The sequence below is a fragment of the Leptinotarsa decemlineata genome, unplaced genomic scaffold (genome assembly GCF_025532065.1).
Source record: "Leptinotarsa decemlineata unplaced genomic scaffold, Ldec_3_MD MMD2_tig00000251_RagTag_RagTag, whole genome shotgun sequence".
Lineage (NCBI taxonomy): Eukaryota > Metazoa > Arthropoda > Insecta > Coleoptera > Chrysomelidae > Leptinotarsa > Leptinotarsa decemlineata.
Genome location: NW_027412547.1, coordinates 9766467 through 9790394, shown reverse-complemented (window position 1 = coordinate 9790394; position 23928 = coordinate 9766467). Strand labels below are relative to the sequence as shown.

The window sequence follows — 23928 nt, the reverse complement described above, 5'->3', positions numbered from 1 at the left end:
TTGCAGTGCCAACCCAGTTGGTATAAACCTCCCAGAACCAAAGAAATATACAGGTCACTGTTTCAGAAGGTCTTATGCTTCTTTGCTAGCAGAATCAGGAGGAAATATACGGATATTAAGAAGCACGGAGGATGGAAGTCTACAACAGTAGCTGAGGGTTACATTAAATGTTAATGCCCATGAAATTGTCAACTCAATTAGTTCAAATATATTACAAGGCTTTTCAACAACGCATGGTAATAATATCAACAGTTGTTCTAATTGTACTTTTCATATTAATGTTCATAAATAATGATGTAATTAATGTATATAATACATTTGTAACAGAATTGTATCTACATCTATTGTTCGTAATGAAACTTTCTTGAAAATTGAATAATTATGTTTTGTTTACTGCTGTTTTGTTTATTGCTGTTCGCCTCTAAAAAAATCGTGTTAAAAATACTTTTAACACTAGTGTTAAAAATATTTTAACAAGCTACTTTGTAAACATCTCTTAATACTCTTGACAACCATTAAAAATGTCACTTTTAATGATAGTTGTACAAAATAATAAGTTTTAATGATTGTCTTATTTTGAGGGAAACGCTAAAAATCATAGAAAACATTGACCTATCTCTTCATTGAGTAATGCTAACTCAAATAATATTCTCTCGTAAAGTTAGAAAACAACGATTGTTTGAATAAATACAATACTGAACTCCATTTTCTAACGAAATAAAATACTGACCGATATAATCAAAATTTCCCATACATCATATTTTCCTTGTTGTACAGTGACCTTACAAAATCTTATGGGAATTCATTCTACCGGATGTCACAAGATATTAAATATTGAACAAATTGGACTCTTCCTTTTTATTATGACTTGACAAGAATTGATAATTAGGTATGTCAAATTTTTCTATAAATTTAATTGTTGATAATTGTTTGTTGTATTTGTGTTTTAATAGAAAGAGCGACCACTTTACTTTTTTAATTTTCACACCTAAGTATGAGGTCATCCAGTAAATAAAGTGATATAATTTTTCGAAAAGTCACTGATTGCTCGATTTTTGACCGATTCTGAACTGAGATATTAAAACACCAACATCAATTACTTAGTTAATATATTGTTGCAATGTATATTATGAAATTCCTAACATAAATGTATAATAAATCAAAGTCATATAGGTAATCATGTTAAGAAGAGTTTGTCAAAAAATATAAAGGCGAGTGCCCAAATGAAAAATGAGCTTATTTCTAATTTCCTATAATAAAACATTGAAATTATAAATATATCTAGGCATCGACACTCCCTATAAAATTGTCACAAATCTTCTTAACAAAAGGCACTGATAATGACATATGGGGCGAGATCGAGATGACCCTAAAAAGCTTCACTTTACTACTAGCTATTCATTTTTCATGATCTCACATCTGCTCGGGTTCATTCTAGATCATTGATACCAAATGCTACTCAGATGTTATGATAAAGATATAAAAAATCCCATCTCACGTCCCCCCGAAAATTCACCCTTCCATTTAATACGTGTTAACCTTCATAATCCCCGTATCTGTCGTATACAGATATAAAGTAAATCAGGTTCTTTTCATGATTCATTTCTAGTTTACCACAGATGAATCGTTAACGATCATTCTTAGACCATTATTTCTGTTAAAAGGTGTCATACGATCCACATAAATATAAGTTATTCACAGAATGAACTACTATTATAAGCATGAGAACCGAATTCTTGTTATTCCAACCGAAGGTAATGGACTTATAAAGGAAATGGGTGGTGTCGGTCTAGCTTAGCACTTTGTGAACAGAATTTGAATAGGAGAAGGAAGGATTACACAACATGTAATATATATGCTACATAAAGTAACGGAACTATTAACGTGAAATGATCAAATGAAATAATCAAATGATCGAATGGGGGTAAAAACATGGTGGAGTACCCTGAATCTACATATTATTCGTATTCATATGTAGACGTTGAAAATCACACGTTGAAAGGTAACATATTGTTTACCCTCCAACTTCTATAAGTTTCGACATCTGAGGGTTATCATTCATATAAGAACGAAAACAGAACCCAATATATCATTCTGAACCTCATTCAATGCCTTCTAGAGTACCATCTAGTCCATTCTAGGACCCCTATTTTCATCATCTATATTAATACCATTGCACTGATATCAGTCCATTGTATACAACAACATTGCTGTTTGGGGTTTAGCAACTGAAGAATTTTCATAAAACAGAATTCATTACTGACGCTGATCTTCAATCTGGATTGCAATACTTACGTCATGTGAAGAGATTTTTCGTCAAAATAAAATACTAACTGTTGCCTATATGTTCATTTTAGAATCATTGACGTATATCCATGGAAATAGGAGGCAACTAGAGTCGAGATCGCAAGTCTATAAATATCATACTAGGAATAATACCATACGCTCATTACCCCGCTGGTATCCGTCTCATTAATTTACTATCATGCGATATGAAGACACTTTCACCTTAAATTTAAAAAAAAAAGTTGAAAGTGAGAAAAATGTTTCTACATAGTAGATGAATTTATTTAACATGCCGTTTATTTATCTATTCTATTTTTTAATATGTATTTGTTTATTTGAAGGTGATTGACAATGTTTCATGATGAATTTCGCTAGTTCGGACTTTCATTGTCTAATATATAAAATGATTTGAAATCCCTGAAACAACTAAAAAAGAAGAATTAAAGATGAATAGCTGTAAATAACAATTATACTAAGCAAAAAACCTGAAATGAAATAATAGTGAAATAAAATACAAGTAAAAATAAAACAATTGAACAGAAATGAAAAATAAAGAAATACAAACTGAAAATAAAGATAAAAATAAAAAAGTTGAGAGAAGCCAAGTTAGTCCACGACGTTTCGATTGTTTGTATCCACAATCATCTTCGGGTGATGACTGGACTGATTCCTCCGAGAGATGACTATTTATGGGTCGTTCGAATACTTTCACGTATCCCCGCTTTCCATTTTTTTGCTTCACTGATTCAGTGAAGCACAAAAAACACACACAGCGAGGGGAAACAAATCAGGAATAGCAGACCATGTTTGGACCCATCAACACAACATCGAGTGGTCCCAAGCTGATATCTTACTCAGAGAGGATCATTGGTTTAGGAGAAAATTCAAGGAAGCCGCATACATGTTGTTCAACAACGTATTCAGCCAAGCCAGCGTAGAAATACGCAACATATGGAAACCCATCATCAAGCGAAAAACGGCCAACTCCCGCCAAACGGTCATCTCCCCCACTGAACCAGTGAAGCGGAAAAAATGGAAAGCGGGGATAAGTGAAAATACTCGAACGACCCATAAATAGTCATCTCTCGGAGGAATCAGTCCAGTCATCACCCGAAGACGATTATGGATACTAACAATCGAAACGTCGTGAACTAACTTGGCTTGAAATCTCCTGACTTTCTTATTTTAATCTTTATTTTCAGTTTGTTTTTCTTTATTTTTAATTTTTGTCCAATTGTTTTATTTTTACTTGTATTTTACTTCACTATTATTTCATTTCAGGTTTTTTTGCTTAATATAATTGTTATTTACAGCTATTTATTTTTTATTCTTCTTTTTTAGTTGTTTCAGGGATTTCCAATCATTATATATATAAGACAATGGAAGTCCGAACTAGTGAAATTCATGTATTTGTTTGTTTCACAATGTGTGTCACGTGATTTTTTTATTCAAAATGATTTATCCTATACATTTATATTATACCGAAGAAATATGACCTGTCTCATTTACATAATGTAGCACAACAAATGACTAATCAGTCTCTCTATCTATCTATATGATGCTGTGTTATGATATATAATATATATTTGATTTCGAGAATCAAATTCTGAATGAAGAGCATATTTATCTGTATTACTTTTTACCCGAGATTCTGTCAGTAATGAACTGACTATTACTAGGTATTCATTAGGAAATATTTATGTGTCTCATTTTTGTACTATGTTCAATCAAGTACTTCATTTCAATTTATATAAAGTATCGGTTTAGGTTTACATTCAAATTAATATTTTCTGACTTTTTTACATTTCGTTACTTACAGCTAGATATTAAAAACTCTTCCTTCAATGAGTTGTCGATTTAAATTTATTTTGGAAGTTGTCAAAGTGTTATAGTTTTTGAAAAAACCATATTTTATACTATTAGATTCGTTCTGACATAAATATGTTTTGTTAGAAAACGTCAGAAAATAATAAACGGATAGTGACTAATCTGCTAGTGAAAATGTACACCAAAGATATTGGATTCCAATAAAAAAGAGGTATGTATTTTCTAGAATACATCGAACAAATATATCGCATGACCCAAAACAAGTCATCTGTAAACTGCACCAATTTCAACTGTAAATGGCAAATATTCTGTTACAAATTTAAGAGAGGCTTCCTGCTGGACAGTTTGTTTGAGATACTCTGTATATGTCCAAATTCAAATGGGACATATCAAGTTGTAAATATTCTGCAATTCTTACATTAAGATTATTGAACGTCTTTTTCCGAAATAAAAATCTAGTTACGCATGAGCAAAATGAACAATTATATTATTCAAACATCAAATTAATAGGTAAATTGGAACAACGTTGTATTTTATTTGATTAGTAGTGCTTTCTGTAGTCATTATGATAAAAATACGACTTTCAATCCAATTAACGACGAATTACGGAAAGTCAATAAGGGACAAGGTCAAATGCGATACGTTTCTTGGACTACCCAAGAGTCCTTGACTTTGGGGTTGGCGCAATGGAGAATTGAGAAGTCTAAAGCCTCTTTATTAGTTCGTTGCGACCATCATGAATGGTGCTAGGCTGGCTCACGAATGCATTGTTTAGATTCATCTGTCCTTAAAATTCTCATTTATCACATTCCAGCCCTAGAAAACCCAAATTTCCAATTTCATCCTTGAGGGGTGAAACGAAACAAAAACTTTGGTATCAAACCTCCGAGTCAAAATTATATGAAACCACAATTTTTCAGGAGTTTTAGGAATTATATCTCAAAGAGGACAAGAAGTGGGGTGGACTTCATAATAGGCTATTTCTGCTATTTCCAACACTAGAAACACGAAACTTTGTATGAACTCTCTTAGTCAAATATATCGAAGATTGCAAACTGCGTAGAAGTTCCAGTAGTTTCGGAAGCGAAAAAAATAGTTATGAAAAAATAGCTGTATTTCGGCATAACTTGACAGCAGTAATAATATCGGGGTTCTTGAAAATTTCGAAATTTGCAAAAAAGGAATAATTTTTTTATTTTCAGATCCTGCTTTGACCATTATTTCGGTTATTTTTTTCTCCACCATATAGAAAAACAGTTTACAACCTTCGCTGGAGAGTTGATTGATTACATGAGGACACCTGTACCTGGGTTCTTCATAAATCCATCTCTAAGGGGTGAAAAGGGGTCAGCTCCGAGCTCTGCTCGGCTCGTAAAATATTCCGTCGCATGGACGGAAATACATCCCTAAAGATGGGCAATTTTGCAACCAAAAAAAGGACTTCCAACCCCATTTTTTCCATGATCAAGGACTTTTCCCACATTATAGTACTACGTTCAAACGGCGTACTATAGTTAGCATTTCTGCTATCTGAATTTTCTTATAGAATCGGTGGCAAACAATATTAAAACGCCGTGGAGGCTGAAAATCTTTAACTGAAATGGAGAATCAATTATGAGTGAAGTGAGGAACATTCCACCTAATTACGGGTATTCGTTGACTGGACTATTGGTGTTAGCGACACAACAATGCTTTCTGCATATCTTATATTTTGTGTTCGTTATTATATACTATTTATTGTTATATTGCATATTTGAACTGCAAATATTCACAACTGCTATAATAATTATAACTCTATAAAAACCACGGTTTCAGTTCTCTGAAATCATTTTCGAAAAGATTAGATGAAGTGCTAAAGATAAAATAGTACAGTCAGGAGTACATGTATAATATAATAGTACAGTCAGGAGAGTGATAAGTTAGGTGAAACGTTCGTCACTTCACTCCTCATTAATTCTGCAATGTAGACTTCGGCTACAGTTGAATATTTTCATCCTCCACGGCGTTTTAATATTGTTTACCACCGATTCTACAAGCAATGTTGCAGAAGATCTGCATAAACAGTGACCCGCCTTGGGTTTTCAAGGTTTGAATATTTTGCGATAGCATTTGGAATTTCACTAACAGTATTTATATCAACAACAGGTTGAAATGATCCTTTTCTATTGTGTTACCTTATAAAAAGGCTATTGTGACTGGTAGACTGGAACGAAAAAATGCATATTTTATGATATATTTCAAAAAATAAAGCATTGTTTGTCTTGCAATCCGGTATTTGATAGAATCTATGTCATTAATATCATCTAATATCAGCGTCTGTAACTCATATATGCGGATTGCTCCTGCAATGTCAAATACTGCAACTAAAACACAAATAAGTGGACAGCTAAGATTTAACATTATTGAATTCGAATTTTACCAGACATGTAGAAATTTTTCAATTCTTTGGACGGAATTCTAAAGACTTTTTCGTCAAGAATGGAACTAAATTTGTGAAATGTCAAATATCCACATTCTTATTGATGATGAGTGTAGCCTTCAACATTGAATATTTCGACCATAAAATCGATGGCTTGAGTATTCCCGTTTTTTCTTGTGATAAACTTTGATTCACTGCAGTTTATAAACCGTGCATAACAGGGTTCATCTACTTTTTTAGATTCATCGGGTAATAAATCTTATGAAGCACTATTTGCTGTTGCATATTTTCAACAGTGATATTAAAAATCATGGAGAAAGCCGTAAACCACCATATCCTTAAATATTTGAATATCTTCAACATCTTGAGCAGTTGCCAATATGGCTTTCGAAAACAAAGATGAACAGGCGACCTTCTATTGTATGTCATTCATATTTAGAATAACGCAATCATAAAGTCAAGAGCTGCGTGAGTGGCATGAGTTTTTGCTGTCCAAACTTCGATACTATGGCTTGTCGGATCATTTTTCTGTATGGCTCTCCAGCTTCCTGAAAGAACGTTTCCTGCAAGTGGCCGTCGATGGATATCTCTCGATTACTTTTACCATCAACGCTCCAGATCCATATTGTCTCTAAACCTCTTTTTATTGTATACCACAACTTATTATAAAAAACCAAGAATCCAATGTATTGCTTTGCTGACGACAGCACACTTGTCTCGCTATTCCATTTGGATTCCACGACATGGGCTGTGGATACACATCTTCACCGGCAGCAGGAAGTTGCAAATCTTAATGAGGATCTAGAGGTGATTTCAAATTGAGGTAACCAGGTTCAATTCAATGCCACTAAAACCCAGGCATCGGTTTTCTTCAAAAAGAAAAATGTCTCCGAACCGGATGTAATAATGTCAGGACAGACAATTCCGCTCTCTGCTTCGATAAGTTTGTTGGGGGTTGAAATTGACATAAATGTCTTGGCCCAATCATGTCGCTGGAATTGCAAAGGCTGCTTCTCAAAAACTATTCTGAACCAGAAAACTGTACACACCTCAGAAACTGTTGATGCTTTATAAAGCTCAGATCAGATCTTCTTTGAAGTATTGTTCTCATGTATGGAGCTCCGCCCCTAAGCATACTCGAAAGCTGCTGGAGCCATCCGCCTGATTGAAGACACGCACTGATAGTCTAGAACATCCAAAAAAAAGTTGTAGATTTGTCTTTCTTTTGACTTGGCACATTTGATTCCACCAAGAGCGGTACATTTCAGAAATACACGGCACACTGTAACTGCTCATCGTTTTGAGGTTCAACTCAGTATACCTCGAACTTCACTGTTTAAGAATTCTTTTATTTGGAGAACTGTGTTTATGAGGAATACACTTCCTGAGAACATTTTTTCAAATGAATTTGGTCTCTAGCGATTCAAATCCAACGTGAATCGCACAGGCACCGCTCTTAGAGTGCCTGTAATGCGTGTGTTTTGTCTTTGAAAAAAAAACATGCTTTACAACAGAATATAAAAATTTTGAACGGACAAATTCGTATTGCTAAAGGAAATGGTACCTGTTAATATCCTAAAATTATGTTATTTCTGGATAATTTCAGAACTGTTCATATTCGATTTTTAGGCAAAGCAGTACATGAAAGTTAAATAAATTCGACTGTACACAAGCGGACAATGGCATATCAAACGTCAATTTACTTTTTGCATTAGTGTAAAAAAAATTGCACTGGTGTGAAAAATTTTGGCATAGTGGATCGTGGCAAAAATATAAACACTTTGCATGATCGTATAAAAAATATATTTTTTATTCAAACATAAATTTCATGTTTCTGTTTCTTTCAGAAATAGACAATTTTCACTGTTGAATTAAGAAGATTTTTCTATAAAAATATTTCGAGATAAACAGAGGAATAAACATTAAAACTGATGGTTAAATAAAAAAACTTCATGTAATAACGATCTGCTAATAATGATGCATCAGTTTTGATATTTACTAATACAAAATAAATGTGTACCTACTCATGTAATAATTATCAATTGGAAAAAAAATTCTCAGGAGAGGTTTTTAGCTTTTTACTTTCCTTCATTATCATGATCTACACATGTACAAAGTTATTATTGGAGTTATTTATTTTTTTCCTTTCTTCGGAAGGTTCCCACATTATTTGTATAATGGCGGAAAGGTAGAAAGCTAAAAAGCTTTTTCTAAATTTTGAAATTTTGCACAAAATTATCTGAATTTTTAACGTTTTCAATAATTCATATAAATTTCAAAATTACACGCCTTTCTCTGACTTTGGTTATAATGTATCACTCCAGGGTGTGTAGGGCAACATGGATTCGAACCAAGTCCAGGGTGGTGGTGTACGTGACGTCAGTCTTGTTAGCCACTGCCTTTTGTCTGTCTATGATTTATAGGACTTATTGTGTTTTCAGAAGAAAGATTAAAGAGGCCATGTATAATAAATTTCTGATCTAAATTATAGATAAGCACTTGTTGGTCAAATGGAAAAAATTATGAAAATAATACATGGAAATTGTATAACGAAAGTAGCATTCTTCAAACAAATTGTTTGATTTATTTGTATAGAAAAGATTCGTACTTATATGTGATAGGAGCACACATGATTAGAAAAGTTCAATGTTTTCATATTGAATGTTTTTTCTTCCTTAAGTTTTTTCAAATTTCGACATACAGGTGTTGCCTTTGAAATAAAGAATTCTCTCCTGATTTTCTGAACCACTGAATATTTTCTATGAAACTACTGATAGGTATATAGATAGATAGATAGATGGAAAGATAACTTTATTAAACACGTAAATGCAATGTATATTTTGTAGCAGGTCCAAAAAGAATATATACATATACACATAACTAGTACTCCTACTATTTCAGGTATTACTTCAACTACGCCTATCGCTGACAGGTGTGTCCATATACTCACGAATTGAATATAACCCATTTTCTGAAAGAAATCTTTTTAATTTTTTTTCCAAGCAAATCATATCTAGAATCTTCCAACTGGATGGTAATTTATTGTAGAGGGCAACATCTAGAGAATTATTAGCAGATTTATTTAATCTAAATTTCTGTAGTCTGAAATGCCCAGCATGAAAGTTTGAATTTATACTTAGTTCATTTTTTCTACTATGGATTTCTAGTACTTGGTGGAAAATATAAAGAGCAGGTAGTGTCATGACTTTGAATTTCTGGAATGAAGGTTTACAATGGTCTCTGAAGGTAACATTAGGTAGGTACTACTTTTTATCAGGCAATTTCAACGTCCAGTCGCTTGTAGAAGAAGTGGCCGATAGCAGAGCGTCCGACTCACGACCGGAACATCGTGAGTTCGATGCCAACCTCGTCCAGATAATTTTCCCGAAAAAATGTATCTAGTTGAAGCTGGGATGATTCTGCAAGGTTACATGGCTGACGGACTGCGAATAGCCATGATGCTCCCTAGGTGGCTCGGGAAGTTATTAACATTGCCTATCGACGACACGAGGCTAATGACCAATGCAGTTGATGCCTATGACACCTCAAAAAAATAATACGATAGCCATAGATTCGAGAAGAAATACTTCAGAAGTGAAATCAGAAATCCAAGACAAAATCTTGGGGAGCGTGACTAATTACAATATTGTTATTGTCATCAGTTTTCCTGCGTGCTGATTTGTTTATGAAACTAACTATGGCGACCTGATGGGACGGTTAGTGAATTTTACTTCTCCCGTTCAACCAATCCCTTCTTTCGGAATACACTATTTTCATACACGAACTAAACTGAATGATAAAAATGCTCTTCATAAACATCCAACAGAGATACCTACGAATTTGGCTTAAATTTCGGCTAGATGTCGAGCCGAGTCGGGGATTCAAAAGGCGAGCCAAGCCGGGGATTCCAAAGTAGAGCCGAGCCAAGGCTTTTCGAAACCGAGCCGATCTCAAGTCAATGCTCGGTTCGGCTCGAAAACATCCCAGTAATCGATTTCGGAAATTCCCACCGTAGTTAAATACTAGGAATGACAATAACGCAAACAGTTTTTCATTTTTGATTTGGTGCATCACTTGAGAACAACTGAGGAAATTGAAAAATGAAAAGAAATATGATTGTAGAGAGGGACCCGAAACATAGGGGTTTGAAGGGGTTCAGCCACCGAATATTGGAATGACACTGATTTTCCTGTTGAAAAATCAAAACGCAAAATAATATTATTCGCGGAGATACAAAAAATCATTATTCCAGAAGTTCTGAAGAAATGTCATCCAGACGATTGGCTGTTGATTTTCATCGAAGTATTGATTATTAATACTTGAATTACATTAATCACCATTTTATTTTCCAGTAGAAACAGAATCTCACTCAAATGAAAAAAAAAAAGGAATTCTGAAAACTTGGTTTCTCGGCGGTTTGTCAGTGAATTTCGAGAAAACGCTTCCAGCCGAACTTCTAGTGTTAGTTACATCAGTCACTGACTTTTTCCGAAAGAAATTATTTCCTACTTCAGTCGCTTTCTGATGCAAAAGATCTTGATGCACCCAGTGCATATGGTTTCTATAAGACTGTGCATCTCCACACTATGCACGTCTAATTGAAGTGGAATATCTCCATCAAATATTACCAGTTCGGTGAATCTAATGACAAGCAATATTATCAGATTAAATCCTGCTGAACTATTTCCTTTGAGGTATATTAAAAGATTGATATACCTAAAAATATTGAAGTGATAAACGAAAAGATTCTTTAAGAAATCCGTTTTTTTCATAGGTTTCCATTAATTGACAGCAATTTGTACATTTGAATAGATTTAATGATTTGCCATCTCGTGTAAATGTTCGTCATTTATCAGCTGATTTTGACAATTTTTCTATATTATATTCAGTATAATAAAATCTATCAGAAGTTATCACAAGGTATATTTTGCCAATTGAACTTTTGTCAACCCTAAATGGTGAAAGAATGGATACTTGAAAATCACATGCCCAAATGTCAATTCAGTTTAAAAAATCTGTTTTTCCGTTAACCTATTAACGACAACTCTCAAAAGTTGAAACTTGTGCGATCTAAGAACTAACAAGGTCTTATCTTTTAACGTGTGATTACACGGGTTGGACGATAGGAAGTAAAAAATCGATCATCCGGGCCTTGCGGCTCGAACCACCGGTTCACACAGCGGTCGATTGAGTGAGTGGGAGCCATCCACCGACGTCAATCCGACCGGCTACCGTCCCAAAAATGAAAATCGACTTATCCTAGCATTTTTATGAAATAGTGTTGCCGATGGAGAAATTAGACTGTTTCCATAACTTTGGGCCTACCCTGTAGTAGCAGTCAGTTTGGGTTTCAGAGTTTGAAAAACACGGAAGAAGCTATGTTTCATCTACTGGAAAGCGTTTATCTCAATTTAAATAATCGTGAAATAGCAGTGGCAGATTTTTGCGATCTTTCAAAGGCTTTCAATTGCGTGGATCATGAAATTCTGCTGCAAAAACTAGAAGTCTATGGCTTTAGAGATATATCTTTGAAATGGTTCAGATCATACCTGTCAGAACGTACTCAGAAAGTCAAACTCCCGGACAACATATTCCATCTACAGACAGTTACTTGTGGTGTTACACAAGGATCGGTTCTAGGCCCAATTTTCTTCTTGTTATATATTAACGACCTAGCCCGCATTAATTTAACCGCAGAAATAACCCAAATCGCTGATGGCACTACATTATTTTGGCTTCGCAAGAATGAAAGAGAAATGCATGATTTGATCAGCATGGATATTATAAAAATAAAAGACTGATGGTGTGATGCTAATCTCTTGTCATTTAATATCTCAAAAACTAGCATCATCACCCTCAACTGCTCCACACTAGATATCTACCTGGGTACTCAATTAATAGAAAACAAAATGTCAGTAAAACTTCTCATTGATTCCCATCTGAGATACGGTATCTGTTTTTGGGGAACGTGTTGCCAATAAATGTTTGATAGGATGGTTGTACTAAAAAAAAAAGAGGAGTTAGAAATATGTGTAGAGTTGGATTCAGGGATTCCTGTCGACCTTTATTCAGAAAGCATAAAATCTTGACCTTGCCTTTCATACTTATATTGGAAATGTTAAGTCTGATGCAAAAAAAAATACAGGACGGAAATTTTCATTTCACCAGGACGAAATACCAGAAATAAGTTCAATATAGGTTTACCGTTTCCGATATCATCAAAAATAGAAAGGTCTTTCATTTATAATGGAAAAAAATGTTTAACCATTTGCCGATTGAGATCAAAGGCATAACATGTACCACTGAATTTAGAAAGTCTGTAAAAAAGGCTTCTGATTTCAAAGGCCTTCTATTCTTTAGACGAATTCTATTCAGACAGAAATTTAAATTATATAAACAATTAATTTTAATTATTGTGTTTCAGTACCTATTGGTATTTAAACCACTTGACTTTTTCAACTTTTTGTTTGACATTTACATTTAGCTCTGAACTGTATAGTTGAAAATGTTTACGAAGTCGATACTCACTTTTATTTTCTATGCATTAACTTTTATATTTTCATGCTTTATAGTTTTTATATTCTTATACTTACATTTATGTGTTGCATGAGAATATTCATTATTATTATTATTTATTTCAATATGTAGGTCTGACTACTTTTTCACCCCAAAATTCAGAAATAACCAAATGTTCAAATATTACTTTTAATTTGTATAACTTATATTTTTTTAAATGATATTGACAATGATATTTTATCTTCGACAATATCTTTCAAGTTGTGTATCTTATATTTTTTAGAATAGTAACCCTTTGTCAATGAGATTTCATCTTTGACAATAAAGTACATTTTGATTTGATTTGATATACCCTAAAGTCGGGAAATATATTTTGAAAGTTAATGCTGCAACTCTGGTTGTTCAATGTTTAAGTTTTCCATGTGAAGTATTATGGATTTTTATCCGTGTACACTTGAAGATTCACATCAACGTTTGCAAAAGAAACGTTAACAGTGACACTCAGAAGTGTTTTACTGTTCAAATTGCTAGTTATTTTGCCATACACGATCCTTTCCAGATAAATAACCTTGCGTATAGATAATTATTGAACAGCACAACAAAAGTGATGCGATAAACTTTAAACCTTTCCTGTAAAGTAACTACTGTTTCAACATCAACTGAGAGTGTCATTTTCCAACAAAGTCATTATTTTCGAATTGCAGAATGTACCGCAATTGAAATATGTCGCGAAGCATGACCAGCACAAGTTTTCAAATTATCAACAGTAGAATGATTTCTGTGGGTAAAGTCGTTATTCCTATACAATGAAAATGTAGTATTTTGAATCCCAGATATATAACCAACAAAAAACAATAGTTAGTAGTTTATTCCAAGTTTCCTTGCACTCCGTTATAAAATTAATTGCAAATACTTACACTGACACAAACTGTGCTGAGAGGCATTTTTCCAAATTTTCTTTAACGAGTAATGAGATTTCTTTCAGAATAACATATCCTTCTCAAAATATAATCGAAAGGACAAAAAATTCGCCAGTTCCCACAAAGCATTACACTGATGAATGATAGTTTACCAGTCACTGACAAAACGTGTTCAACAAACAAGAGTCAGCAGACTATCTTATCGCGAAAGATAGCAAATTCGCACTTTAGTTTTGTTTCCTAATACAACTGTAAATACTGATTCACTTGTTACATTTGCCGAAGATAGATAAGCGCCTGATTATAGCTGTTCGTAATTGTTATAGACCACAGAGGTCGGCTGATTTCATGAGAAAGTCATTTCTCAATTAATACCACAAGAAAACACTTCCATTGAAATTGCTAAGATAACCAGGTGTCTACAACATATGATGAAATTTCATTTCATCGAGAGATATTGCAGACGAAAATATCTTTCTGATGTTCACTCAGAAGAAAGTTCTTGAAGTTTGTCTCCTGCTCGACAGCAATATTCTTGAGAGTTGGTCACTGAGCTCCACAACAAACAACCAGCCACCCTTTTGGCAGAAACCACTTGTCACTTCCTGGCACAACGAAAAATTTCTTCAACTGGTCACATCACTTTCGTTTTCCGCGGAAGATCAATCTGCGATCTGTCCAGCACACACACTCGATTTCAGTTAGTACACCTGTTGCTGTTTGACCTACTGTGCACACTCGCGTTCTTGAGTCGCAGAGAGTGAACTACACTCAACTGTTTGTTGTGTGACTTGGGACTGCGCGTTTTGCGCTGCACCTTCTGTATATTGTGGAATGGAACGATACACGCGACTTCGATGTTCTCCCCTCTCTGTGGATTCTCTGTCGTAACGAGGATTGCTTCGGGGTGTTGTTTGAGGGTAGATTCGCCGGTTGGAGACCGGTTGCGCCAGTGTTGTTCATTCATTCCAGTTGTACTTAGAATATTGGGAAATCCCTGACTACGGGGAAATTATATTGCAAAATTTATTCAGTTTCTTCAATTTATTGAATGGAATTTAACGTGTAAGTTAGCTTTCGAAGTCATAATGAAAGTTTTCAATCCATTAAGCCAATAAAAGGTTTCTTTGGAGTTGAATGTTATCCAGCAGATGATCAGAATAAATTGCCATCGTAGGCCATTATGTTAGAAAGGCAAAAAGTAAATTACAGCAGCAAAAATTATTGGTACAAAATATTGTGCTTGTAACCAGAAAAATAATTTAAAATCGATCCAAAGTGTGGGGGACTGATATGGTGCGAATTTTAAAGAAAGAAAATATTTTTCACGATTTCCACTGAAACTAAACGTCCTATTGGGATACGTGGAATATAACAATTGGTATTATAAAGATCTATAAATTCTTTATGAATCATGACCTGGCTATAACCTGAAATTTTCCGAGAGAAATTGAGAATTGTTTATTTTTTCTCTACATAGAGCAATCGTTTGTCAAGACACTTGTTAAAATATGTCCTGAATATGCTGCGATTTGTTTGAATCAGGGTGTTCAGTTCCATATTTCATTTTAATATTGAAACTAAAAAGTAACTAATATCTTCATATAAAATATCAATGTGCTTCAAATAATTTTTCAAAATTAACAGTGGTTTTTTGTTTAATTGGCTATTTTCAGATGGTCGCAAGATGCAAATAAAAGAACAACACAATTTCAAATAATTTTTTTTATTTTCACATTCTCCGAAAATGTTTTCCATGGTAATGTCACTTCTACAAATGGTTTTTTTTTATTTTCACATTTTCTAACTAGTCTTTTATATGGTAATATATAAACAAATATTTTAGTTTAATGTATTCGTTTGAAAATGTCCTTGTAGGACGAAATTAAAGTAACGTTAGGTACAATACAAATGATATAAAAATATAGGTAGTTTTAATCATCCTTCATAATTATAATATTTATCATTCTTTGGATGATAATGAGTAGATCATTGGATTCAATGTAACCCATTTCTTGAAAAAATGAATGGTGCGGACATAAACTAATCAACGTATGTGTGTATTTTTAATTAATGTGAATCTGAACAAAAATGAGTTCCATAAGTATTTAATAAATTTTTTTATTTGTGAAATAATGTTCATGTATACCTCTGTATTTCTAGTTTATTTTTTATTGAATGTATTAAATGTATCTATTTATGCATATACAAAAAAATGGTTTTTGGCAGAACCCATATATGTTAGTAAAAACGAAAATATCGAAATAGTTGAAAAATTTCTTCGAAGTTAAGAAAATACTGAAGTTAAACAAATGCTAGAAATATTTAAGCATAGAAGTTGACTGCCAATTCCTATAAAAATTCATAGATGGATAGATTGATATTTATTCATGCTATTCCACAAAAGGTTTTTACATACGTCAAATCAATAATTTGATAAACTCAAAAAGAACACACACATACATATACACCAGACACACATCACTCATATAGGTATACACACTTTTACATGTACATAAATAGAATTACCTACACTATTAATTATTAAATTATTAGATACACCCTAGGGTAACAGTAACATTAATCCATCAGACTTCGTAAGATGTACATACTTATCTATTTGAATATAAAAACGAATCAAAGTATTCTTCGAATGAGTAAAAACTTTCCGCAATAAAATTTTTTCTCATTTTAATTTTGAATCGATTCATATTCAGGGCCTCGTCTCTTAGATCAGTGGGAAGAGCATTGTAAAATTTTATTGCCAGTTATCTGTAAAAGTGCTTATTTTTGGTTATTCTTGGTTTAGGCAATCTAAAGTCAATTCTCTTTCTAGTGGTGTATTTATGTATTTCTTCATTTCTAATCATATTGCCTTGGAGATTTTTTCCTCATGTAGATTAAACATTCATATATAAAACAGGAAGGAAGTGTTGAAATTCCAAATTGTCTAAAAATTGGTTTACAATGTTCATTGAAACTTTTCCCAGCCATTATCCTGAGTACTTTTTTTTGAAGGGTAAATATTTTAGCTGAGTGACTCGAGGATCCCCATACTATCAAAGCGTACGTCATTGTTGAATGGAATATTGAAAAATATGATATCCTCAAATATTCTTCCGTTAGTTTGCTTTTCAGCTGTCTTATAATATATGTGGCAGTTGAGAGACGTTTTGAAAGATATTTGATATGATATGAAAAATTCAAGCTGTTGTCAAGGTGTACACCGAGTAATTGTTATTGAGATTTCTGAGTTGGTAGAATTTATAATATAATTTACTAAGTCTTTTAACGGTCTGGTTTACATGTTCGTCCCATCGTAGATGTTGGTCTACATAAACACCAAGATATTTCATGTTTTTCATCAGTTCGGACTTCTATTGTCTAATATAATATAAATTGATTTGAAATTCCTGAAAAATATTAAAAAGATTAACCGAAAACATCAATTTCATTTGAACAAAAAAACTGAAATTACAAAGAAATAATATAAAACCAAACAACAACCAAAAAATAAAAATTGAAATATTATTAAAAGCTGAAATTGAAAAATTATTATTAACAAAATATGGAAAATAGAAATGAAAATTAAAAGATTTCAAAGCAAGTTATGTCACGACGTTTCGATTGTTAGTATCCACAATCGTCTTCGGGTGATAACTGGAGTTATTCCTCCAAGATCCGACTATTTATAGGCCATTTGAGTGCTTTCACCTATCTCCTCTTCTCTCTCTCCGTTTCATTGGTTGTTAGCGGGAGATGACCGTTTGGCGGGAGTTGGTCGTATATGTTGCGTATTTCTACGCTAGCTTGACTAAATGCGTTTTTGGACAACATAATCGCGGCTTCTTTGAATTTTCTCCTAAACCAGTGTTCCTCTTTGTGGATGATTTCAGCTTGAGCCCACTTGATGTTGTGTTGATGAGTCCACACATGCTCTGCTATTCCGGATTTGCTCGTTTCTCCTCGCTGTGTGTGTTTCTTGTGCTCAGCAATGCGAACTTTCAATAGCCTCTTAGTTTCACAGATGTATGATTCTCCGCACTCGCAGGGTATCTGGTAAATGCAATTCTTGAAATCGCAGTCCGCGTTTGGTGGCCTGGTTTTCGTGAGTCTGCTACGGATATGTTCCTAGATCTGAAGCAGGTCCTGATATTATACTTGGACCCAATCCTTCGTATCCTTTCCGATAATTCTCTGATGTAGGAAAGTACAAGTACTGGTTGTGGTGGCTTCTCTTCCTTGTGGAGTTCTTGCTGTCTTCTAGCTAAGGCCTGTTCTACCATCACTCTGGAGTAACCATTCCGTAGAAGGTCGTTTTTGATGATGCCTAGTTTCTTTTCGAAACCTTCTTTTGTATTATAGAGCCCGAAGGCACGGTCTAGTAGAGTCTTGATGATTCCTCTCTTAGTCGATTGATGGTGGTTGGATTTCTGGTTCAGATAGTGTCCTGTGTGAGTGGGTTTTTGATATACAGATATTTCCCATTTAGTGTCGGTCCTGTAAGAAATACGTCTAAGAAAGACAATTCGTTGTGGACTTAATTTTCCATTGTAAAAATGATGGAAGGACTTACGTAGTTGAGGTGCTTCAGAAAAGTATCTAGTTCTACATTCCCATACTTCCATATTATGAAGGTGTCGTCTACGTATCTCAACCAGACTTCTTGTGGGCTTCTTCAATGGCCATTGAAGAAGCCCACAAGAAGTCATCCGGTGGAAGTGGCGATCCCATTGGCACTCCCCTATCTTGCGAAAAGAATTCTTCCTTGTTGTTTGGTTTTATGTTATTTCTTTGTAATTTCAGTTTTTTGTTCAAATAAAATTGTTGTTTTCGGTTAATCTTTTTAATATTTTCCAGGAATTTCAAATTAATTTATATTATATCAGACAATGGAAGTCCAAACTGATGAAATACACCACGAAACATTGTCAACCACCTTCAAACAAATATTTCATGTTGTTTACCTTATCAACTATAGGACATGTGCATATCATTGGGGTTTGGCAAATAGGTTTGTGTATAGTGAGCTTATTCTTGGAAGGTTGATCTTCATTTGTGGGGGTAAACGTTACGTATTTAGTTTAAGCGATGTTTAGGCTCAAAAGACTTGTGTTTAACCAAGAGCAAACAGATGTGAGTCCTCTTTCAGCTCTCTTAAAGACGTCGTCCCACGTATCGCCTAGAAATGACAGAGCTGTATCGTCTGCATAAGATATTATAATGCTGCTTTGGATGTTTTTAAGTTTGTAAATGTCATTAATGTATGGGCCTAGTACTGTCCCCTGTGGGACGCCCATGGTTGTAGGTAGTGGATCACTATAAATATTGTTGATTTTAACAATCTGATTTCTGCCAGATAAGTAATTTTAAGGGTGATTCCTCTTACTCCAATGATTTCTAAACGCCTAAGTAAGGTATGATGATTGACAGTGTCAAAGGCTTTCGCCAAATCTAAAAAGACTGTTAGGCACTTTTTGCCTGGAACATCGAAGAAAGGTTGTAAATTTGTCTCTGTTTTATATATATATATATATATATATATATATATATATATATATATATATATATATATATATATATTTACGGGAAGTGTTCAAGTGACTTGGCAAATTTGACTCCACCAAGAGCGGTACATATCAGAAATACGCGACGGACTGTTGCTGATCACCGTTTTGAGGTTCAACTCAGTACACCTCGAAACTCATTGTTTGGGAACTCTTTTGTTTGTAGAACCCCGTTTATTTGGAATAAACTTCCTGAGAACGTTTTTCCAAATGGATTAAATATCCAGCGATTCAAATCCAATGTGAATCGGTATTTTCGCAGTCACCGCTCTGAGAGCGCCTTGAGGATTTTCCTGTAGTGCTTGTGTTTTGTCTTTGAAAAAAAATTGGTTGTCGAATTTCAGATTCTGATTCAGATTTATGGTTTTGTAGAAAAATGAATAGAACAGATTTCAGATTTTTCAGAATTTTTTTCAAATGGAGTAAGGAGAATAGAAATTACATTTCAATTGCGACTCACGACCTGCATGAACAGCAATTATACTTCATTGTTTCCGAGTATATCTCGGAATAACCCATCCGTTTTCTGTCTACATATGGTAATTGCTGCCTATTGAATCTAATTCACTACGTCATTGTCGATGACACTTCTCTTTTCTCCACAGTCTATTTCAAGACGGTATCACTTTGTCACTGCACTTTCTGGTCGTTTGAAATATTTTCGGCACAGACTTCTGGATTCCAGATGTGTTTGGTTATGTTGCATACTATTGTAACGAATACTTGTGAAAACAGGTTTTAAATGTCTCAGGTGGCATTTCAATTTCTTGAGCTGTCATGTAACAGTAATAACTAACTAAATAATTTCGAGAGAAACTCATATGACAGATACATGTAATTGATAGTTATTGAGTAGTTATGTTACTGTTTTACGTGAAAGATGAAAATTCTCTAAACAACATACATAATACAGTGTTCACTGTTTCAAAATATCATGGATGAATAATTGAATGAGTTTCAGAAACCCGAAGTGTCTACTAATCTTCTTTAATTTCGATGAACTCTTCTGAGAGAGTAAATACCATTCTGTTCATCACCAATCACTTACATGAATATCACCATTGCGTGACGTAATTTATGAAACAAATATAGTAATACTGGAATTCATATAATTCCCCAGAGTCTTGACGTGGCTTAACCTGAATTGTTTTTGAGTATCTCACTGGAGGCAAAAAAAATATTACAGGAACAATTAACTTTACAAGGGATGCCCGTGGTCGTCAATCGGAGATGAGAAAGTTGGCAGAGGATTTTCTGGTTTCTGGAAATTTTTTTGGCATTATACACAGAAAGATTTAAATAGTTTATTGGTTTGGGGGTTCGATGTAAGTTAGACTTTTTTATGACAATTACCCGCCAAAGGGATCCCACTTCTTTTGACTACCATATGACCAACGAATCGCTAAAAAGAGTGTGTGAATGCAAAGACTTAGGAATAACCTATCATTGCAAATTATCATTCAAGAAGCATATTGAACATCTATAAGAAATACCGCAAATCGAGCTTTAGGATTCATTTTAAAACTGACTTCTCTTTTTAGTAGATTCCATAAAAGTACTCTATTTCACGCTAATGAGATCTAAACTCGAATACGGTTCTTTAATTAGGAATGGAGAATACCTTTCAACCTTTCAGGAACTAGAAAAAATTCAGAACAAATTTCTATATTATAAGAAAAGTCGTAGAAAACCCCATAACAACATCATTAGAACATCACAATTGAGAACTCAATTTGATATACCCTCCTTAGACTTTAGGCAAAAATCTTTGCACTAATTTTTATATATAAAATTATTAATAACAATATGACCTAAGCGTACTATCTTTAAGTTCAAGACTGCCTTCCTGATTTACTTCCACATCCCCACTCTTAATCATGCTCCGTCTGGAAAACGACATCAATTGAGGTCAAGACATTGATTGGAATCATAGGGGAGCCCAAGAGGGGATTAATATAAAGGGGATACCTTGTACTCGGTTAAGTACCTCCACCAAATATGAACCTCATATATAAGGCCGCCAGATAAAGGATCAGAATAGTAAAAAAAATTGATCATCAGAAAATCTCGAGCGCGTCAGATTAAGATAGGGTAAGTTAATTACATGCTAAAATGTGTATATTCCAGTAATCTGACAATTTGAGAGTGATGTAAAGAAAGGGGAGGGCAGCAAAGTTGTAAAAAAATAACGACATTTCGACATTCTCGAGCGTAGCAATTTTTTTTTATTTTGAAGGAAATAATTCAAGGATAACAAAAAATATATAATCTGACGATTTCCGCGACCCGAAATAACAAAATTTCGTCGATAAAGTTTAATATGTGCAGCTGTGTGATACCTATATTTCTCTCTTCGCGTTTCTATTCCTCTTTCACTTTTTCTCTATCTATTACTCTTTTACTCCGTCCCCAATCTGAATTATGTTGCCATGACGCCATTACAGCTGATCACAGAGACTTGTTTTTGATGGAGATGAAGATGATGATTAGTTAATCAATCAAAATTTAATTTTTTAAGCATTTTTTAAAAATTGTTTTCTTATAGATACAAGTATTCTATTTAAAAAACATACACATATTTATTTGCATATTATTTCCTGAGCTTATCAATTATTTTAAAATCTGTTTGAAATCTGTTTTTCCGTTAATCAGCTGTCGTCCCCATACGATAAATTACTCTCAGAAGTTGAGAAACTTGTGGGAGCTAAGGACTCACGAGGTCTTACCTTTTAACGTGTGATTCCTAACACGGTTGCAGAATTATCCCAGTTTCAACCAGATAAATTCTCTCGAGAAAAATATCTGGTCGAGGCGGGAATCGAACCCTCGGCCTTCCGATCGTGAGTCGGGCGCTCTACCACCGCGGCCAATTCCACCGTTAAGTTCAATGATTTGAAAAAATTTCATTATTATCGGTCATAGAGTGGAACTGCATATTTGAAATCATTTTTGGGAGAGAAAGTTTTTGGCTTTCTACTTCTCCATCGTGATACAAAAAAATGTGGGAATCTTCCAAAGAAAGGAAGAAGGAAACAATTTCGAAAAAATAACTATACAAAGATGGGCAGGTAGATCATGCAAAGAAGTAACTTTCAGACAGAAACTGTATGAAAAAGCCCTCTTAAAACAGCTAATTTCATATAAACATTGAATTACACGAAAGAAAAATACTTTTGAAATAAATACTTTTATAAAAACGCTGAATTATACAAAAAACCACTTTTCTCTATTCAGTTTGTATTCCAAACATTCATTATAGAATTGAATCAGATATCATTTACAGGATTCCCACACAATGTAGTGAATGAAATAGGTAAAGTTACATGAAACACTGTCATCCTCACTGGTAGATATCCGATGTTTCACCGTAAGACACTTCAGTACCAAATCTAGATAACATTATAAGAAGAAACAATCAATTTATTCATGAAATTACGACTTTATATCTCGGAATGAGTTCGATCTACTCATGTCTTCTATGACAGTACGTAATGACATTCATTCGCTCATTTGAATGAATCCCAGTATATTTTTAGGAGAGATTAATTTTTGGGAAAGAAAAGTTTTGGCTTTCTACTTCTTTCATTTACTTTATTGTCTAAGAATCCTGTAAATGATATCTGATTCAATTCCAAACTGAAGAGAGCAAAATGTTTTATGTATAATTCAGTGTTCATACAAAAGTACTCATTATATATATATATATATATATATATATATATATATATATATATATATATATATATATATATATATATAACCCCAATAAGTCATCTTCTTCTTGATAGTTCCGAAAAAATTGAAAGAAACAGGCTCATTATTGCTAATGGAACGCTGTCTCTACCAGTAATAGGATGTAAACAAACCCTTAAAAGCACATAAAAATCAAAACATTAACGTGTCTAGCCGAACCGTCTACCTCAACCTAATCTAATCTCCCAATCTCCACCACCTCCCATCCTATACTCTATCCATCTCCGGTGTTAAAAGTAATCAACCCATAAATTTCCGACACACTGTGGCACCGACGAAGACCATTGCTTCTGCACGAGAAACACGACAAACATTTGACGTTCCTTACGGAAATAGATTAGATAAACCGCAAACGAAAATAGATCTAACATAATGTTTTAGCTCCATTAAATCGTTGGAATTGTGTATGGTTATGCCTTCAAAACTCTCTGGAACGAAATTTTAGTTTCATTTTGGAAGCAATTAATTGTGTCACTTCAAAATTTTGAAATTGAAAATGGAATATTTTGGGAGAGACCAGATTTTTCGGAGAAAGCTTATTGCCTTCTTCATCATTGAACAAAAAATCATCTTCAATAGGGGACTTCGAAGTTTCGGGGGGTGCACTTGTCTAGGTCACAAATAAATCGCTCATTACTGA

At 33.8% G+C, this 23928-nt stretch overlaps 1 protein-coding gene across 6 annotated transcripts in view; it reads right to left on the bottom strand.

Annotated features, from left to right (window-relative positions):
- Svil (Supervillin) overlaps window positions 1-23928 on the bottom strand; it is a 566272-nt gene that overhangs the window by 466599 nt on the left and 75745 nt on the right. For 3 of the 6 annotated variants that reach the window (XM_074173662.1, XM_074173663.1, XM_074173669.1), the window contains exon 1: window positions 13966-14793. The exons of the other annotated variants lie outside the window; for them this stretch is intronic. In XM_074173662.1, the coding sequence (XP_074029763.1) occupies window positions 13966-13992 (27 nt within the window). In that variant the 5' untranslated portion in view covers window positions 13993-14793. Of the gene's footprint in view, window positions 1-13965; window positions 14794-23928 lie in introns of those variants that run through there. 6 annotated transcript variants of the gene reach the window in all.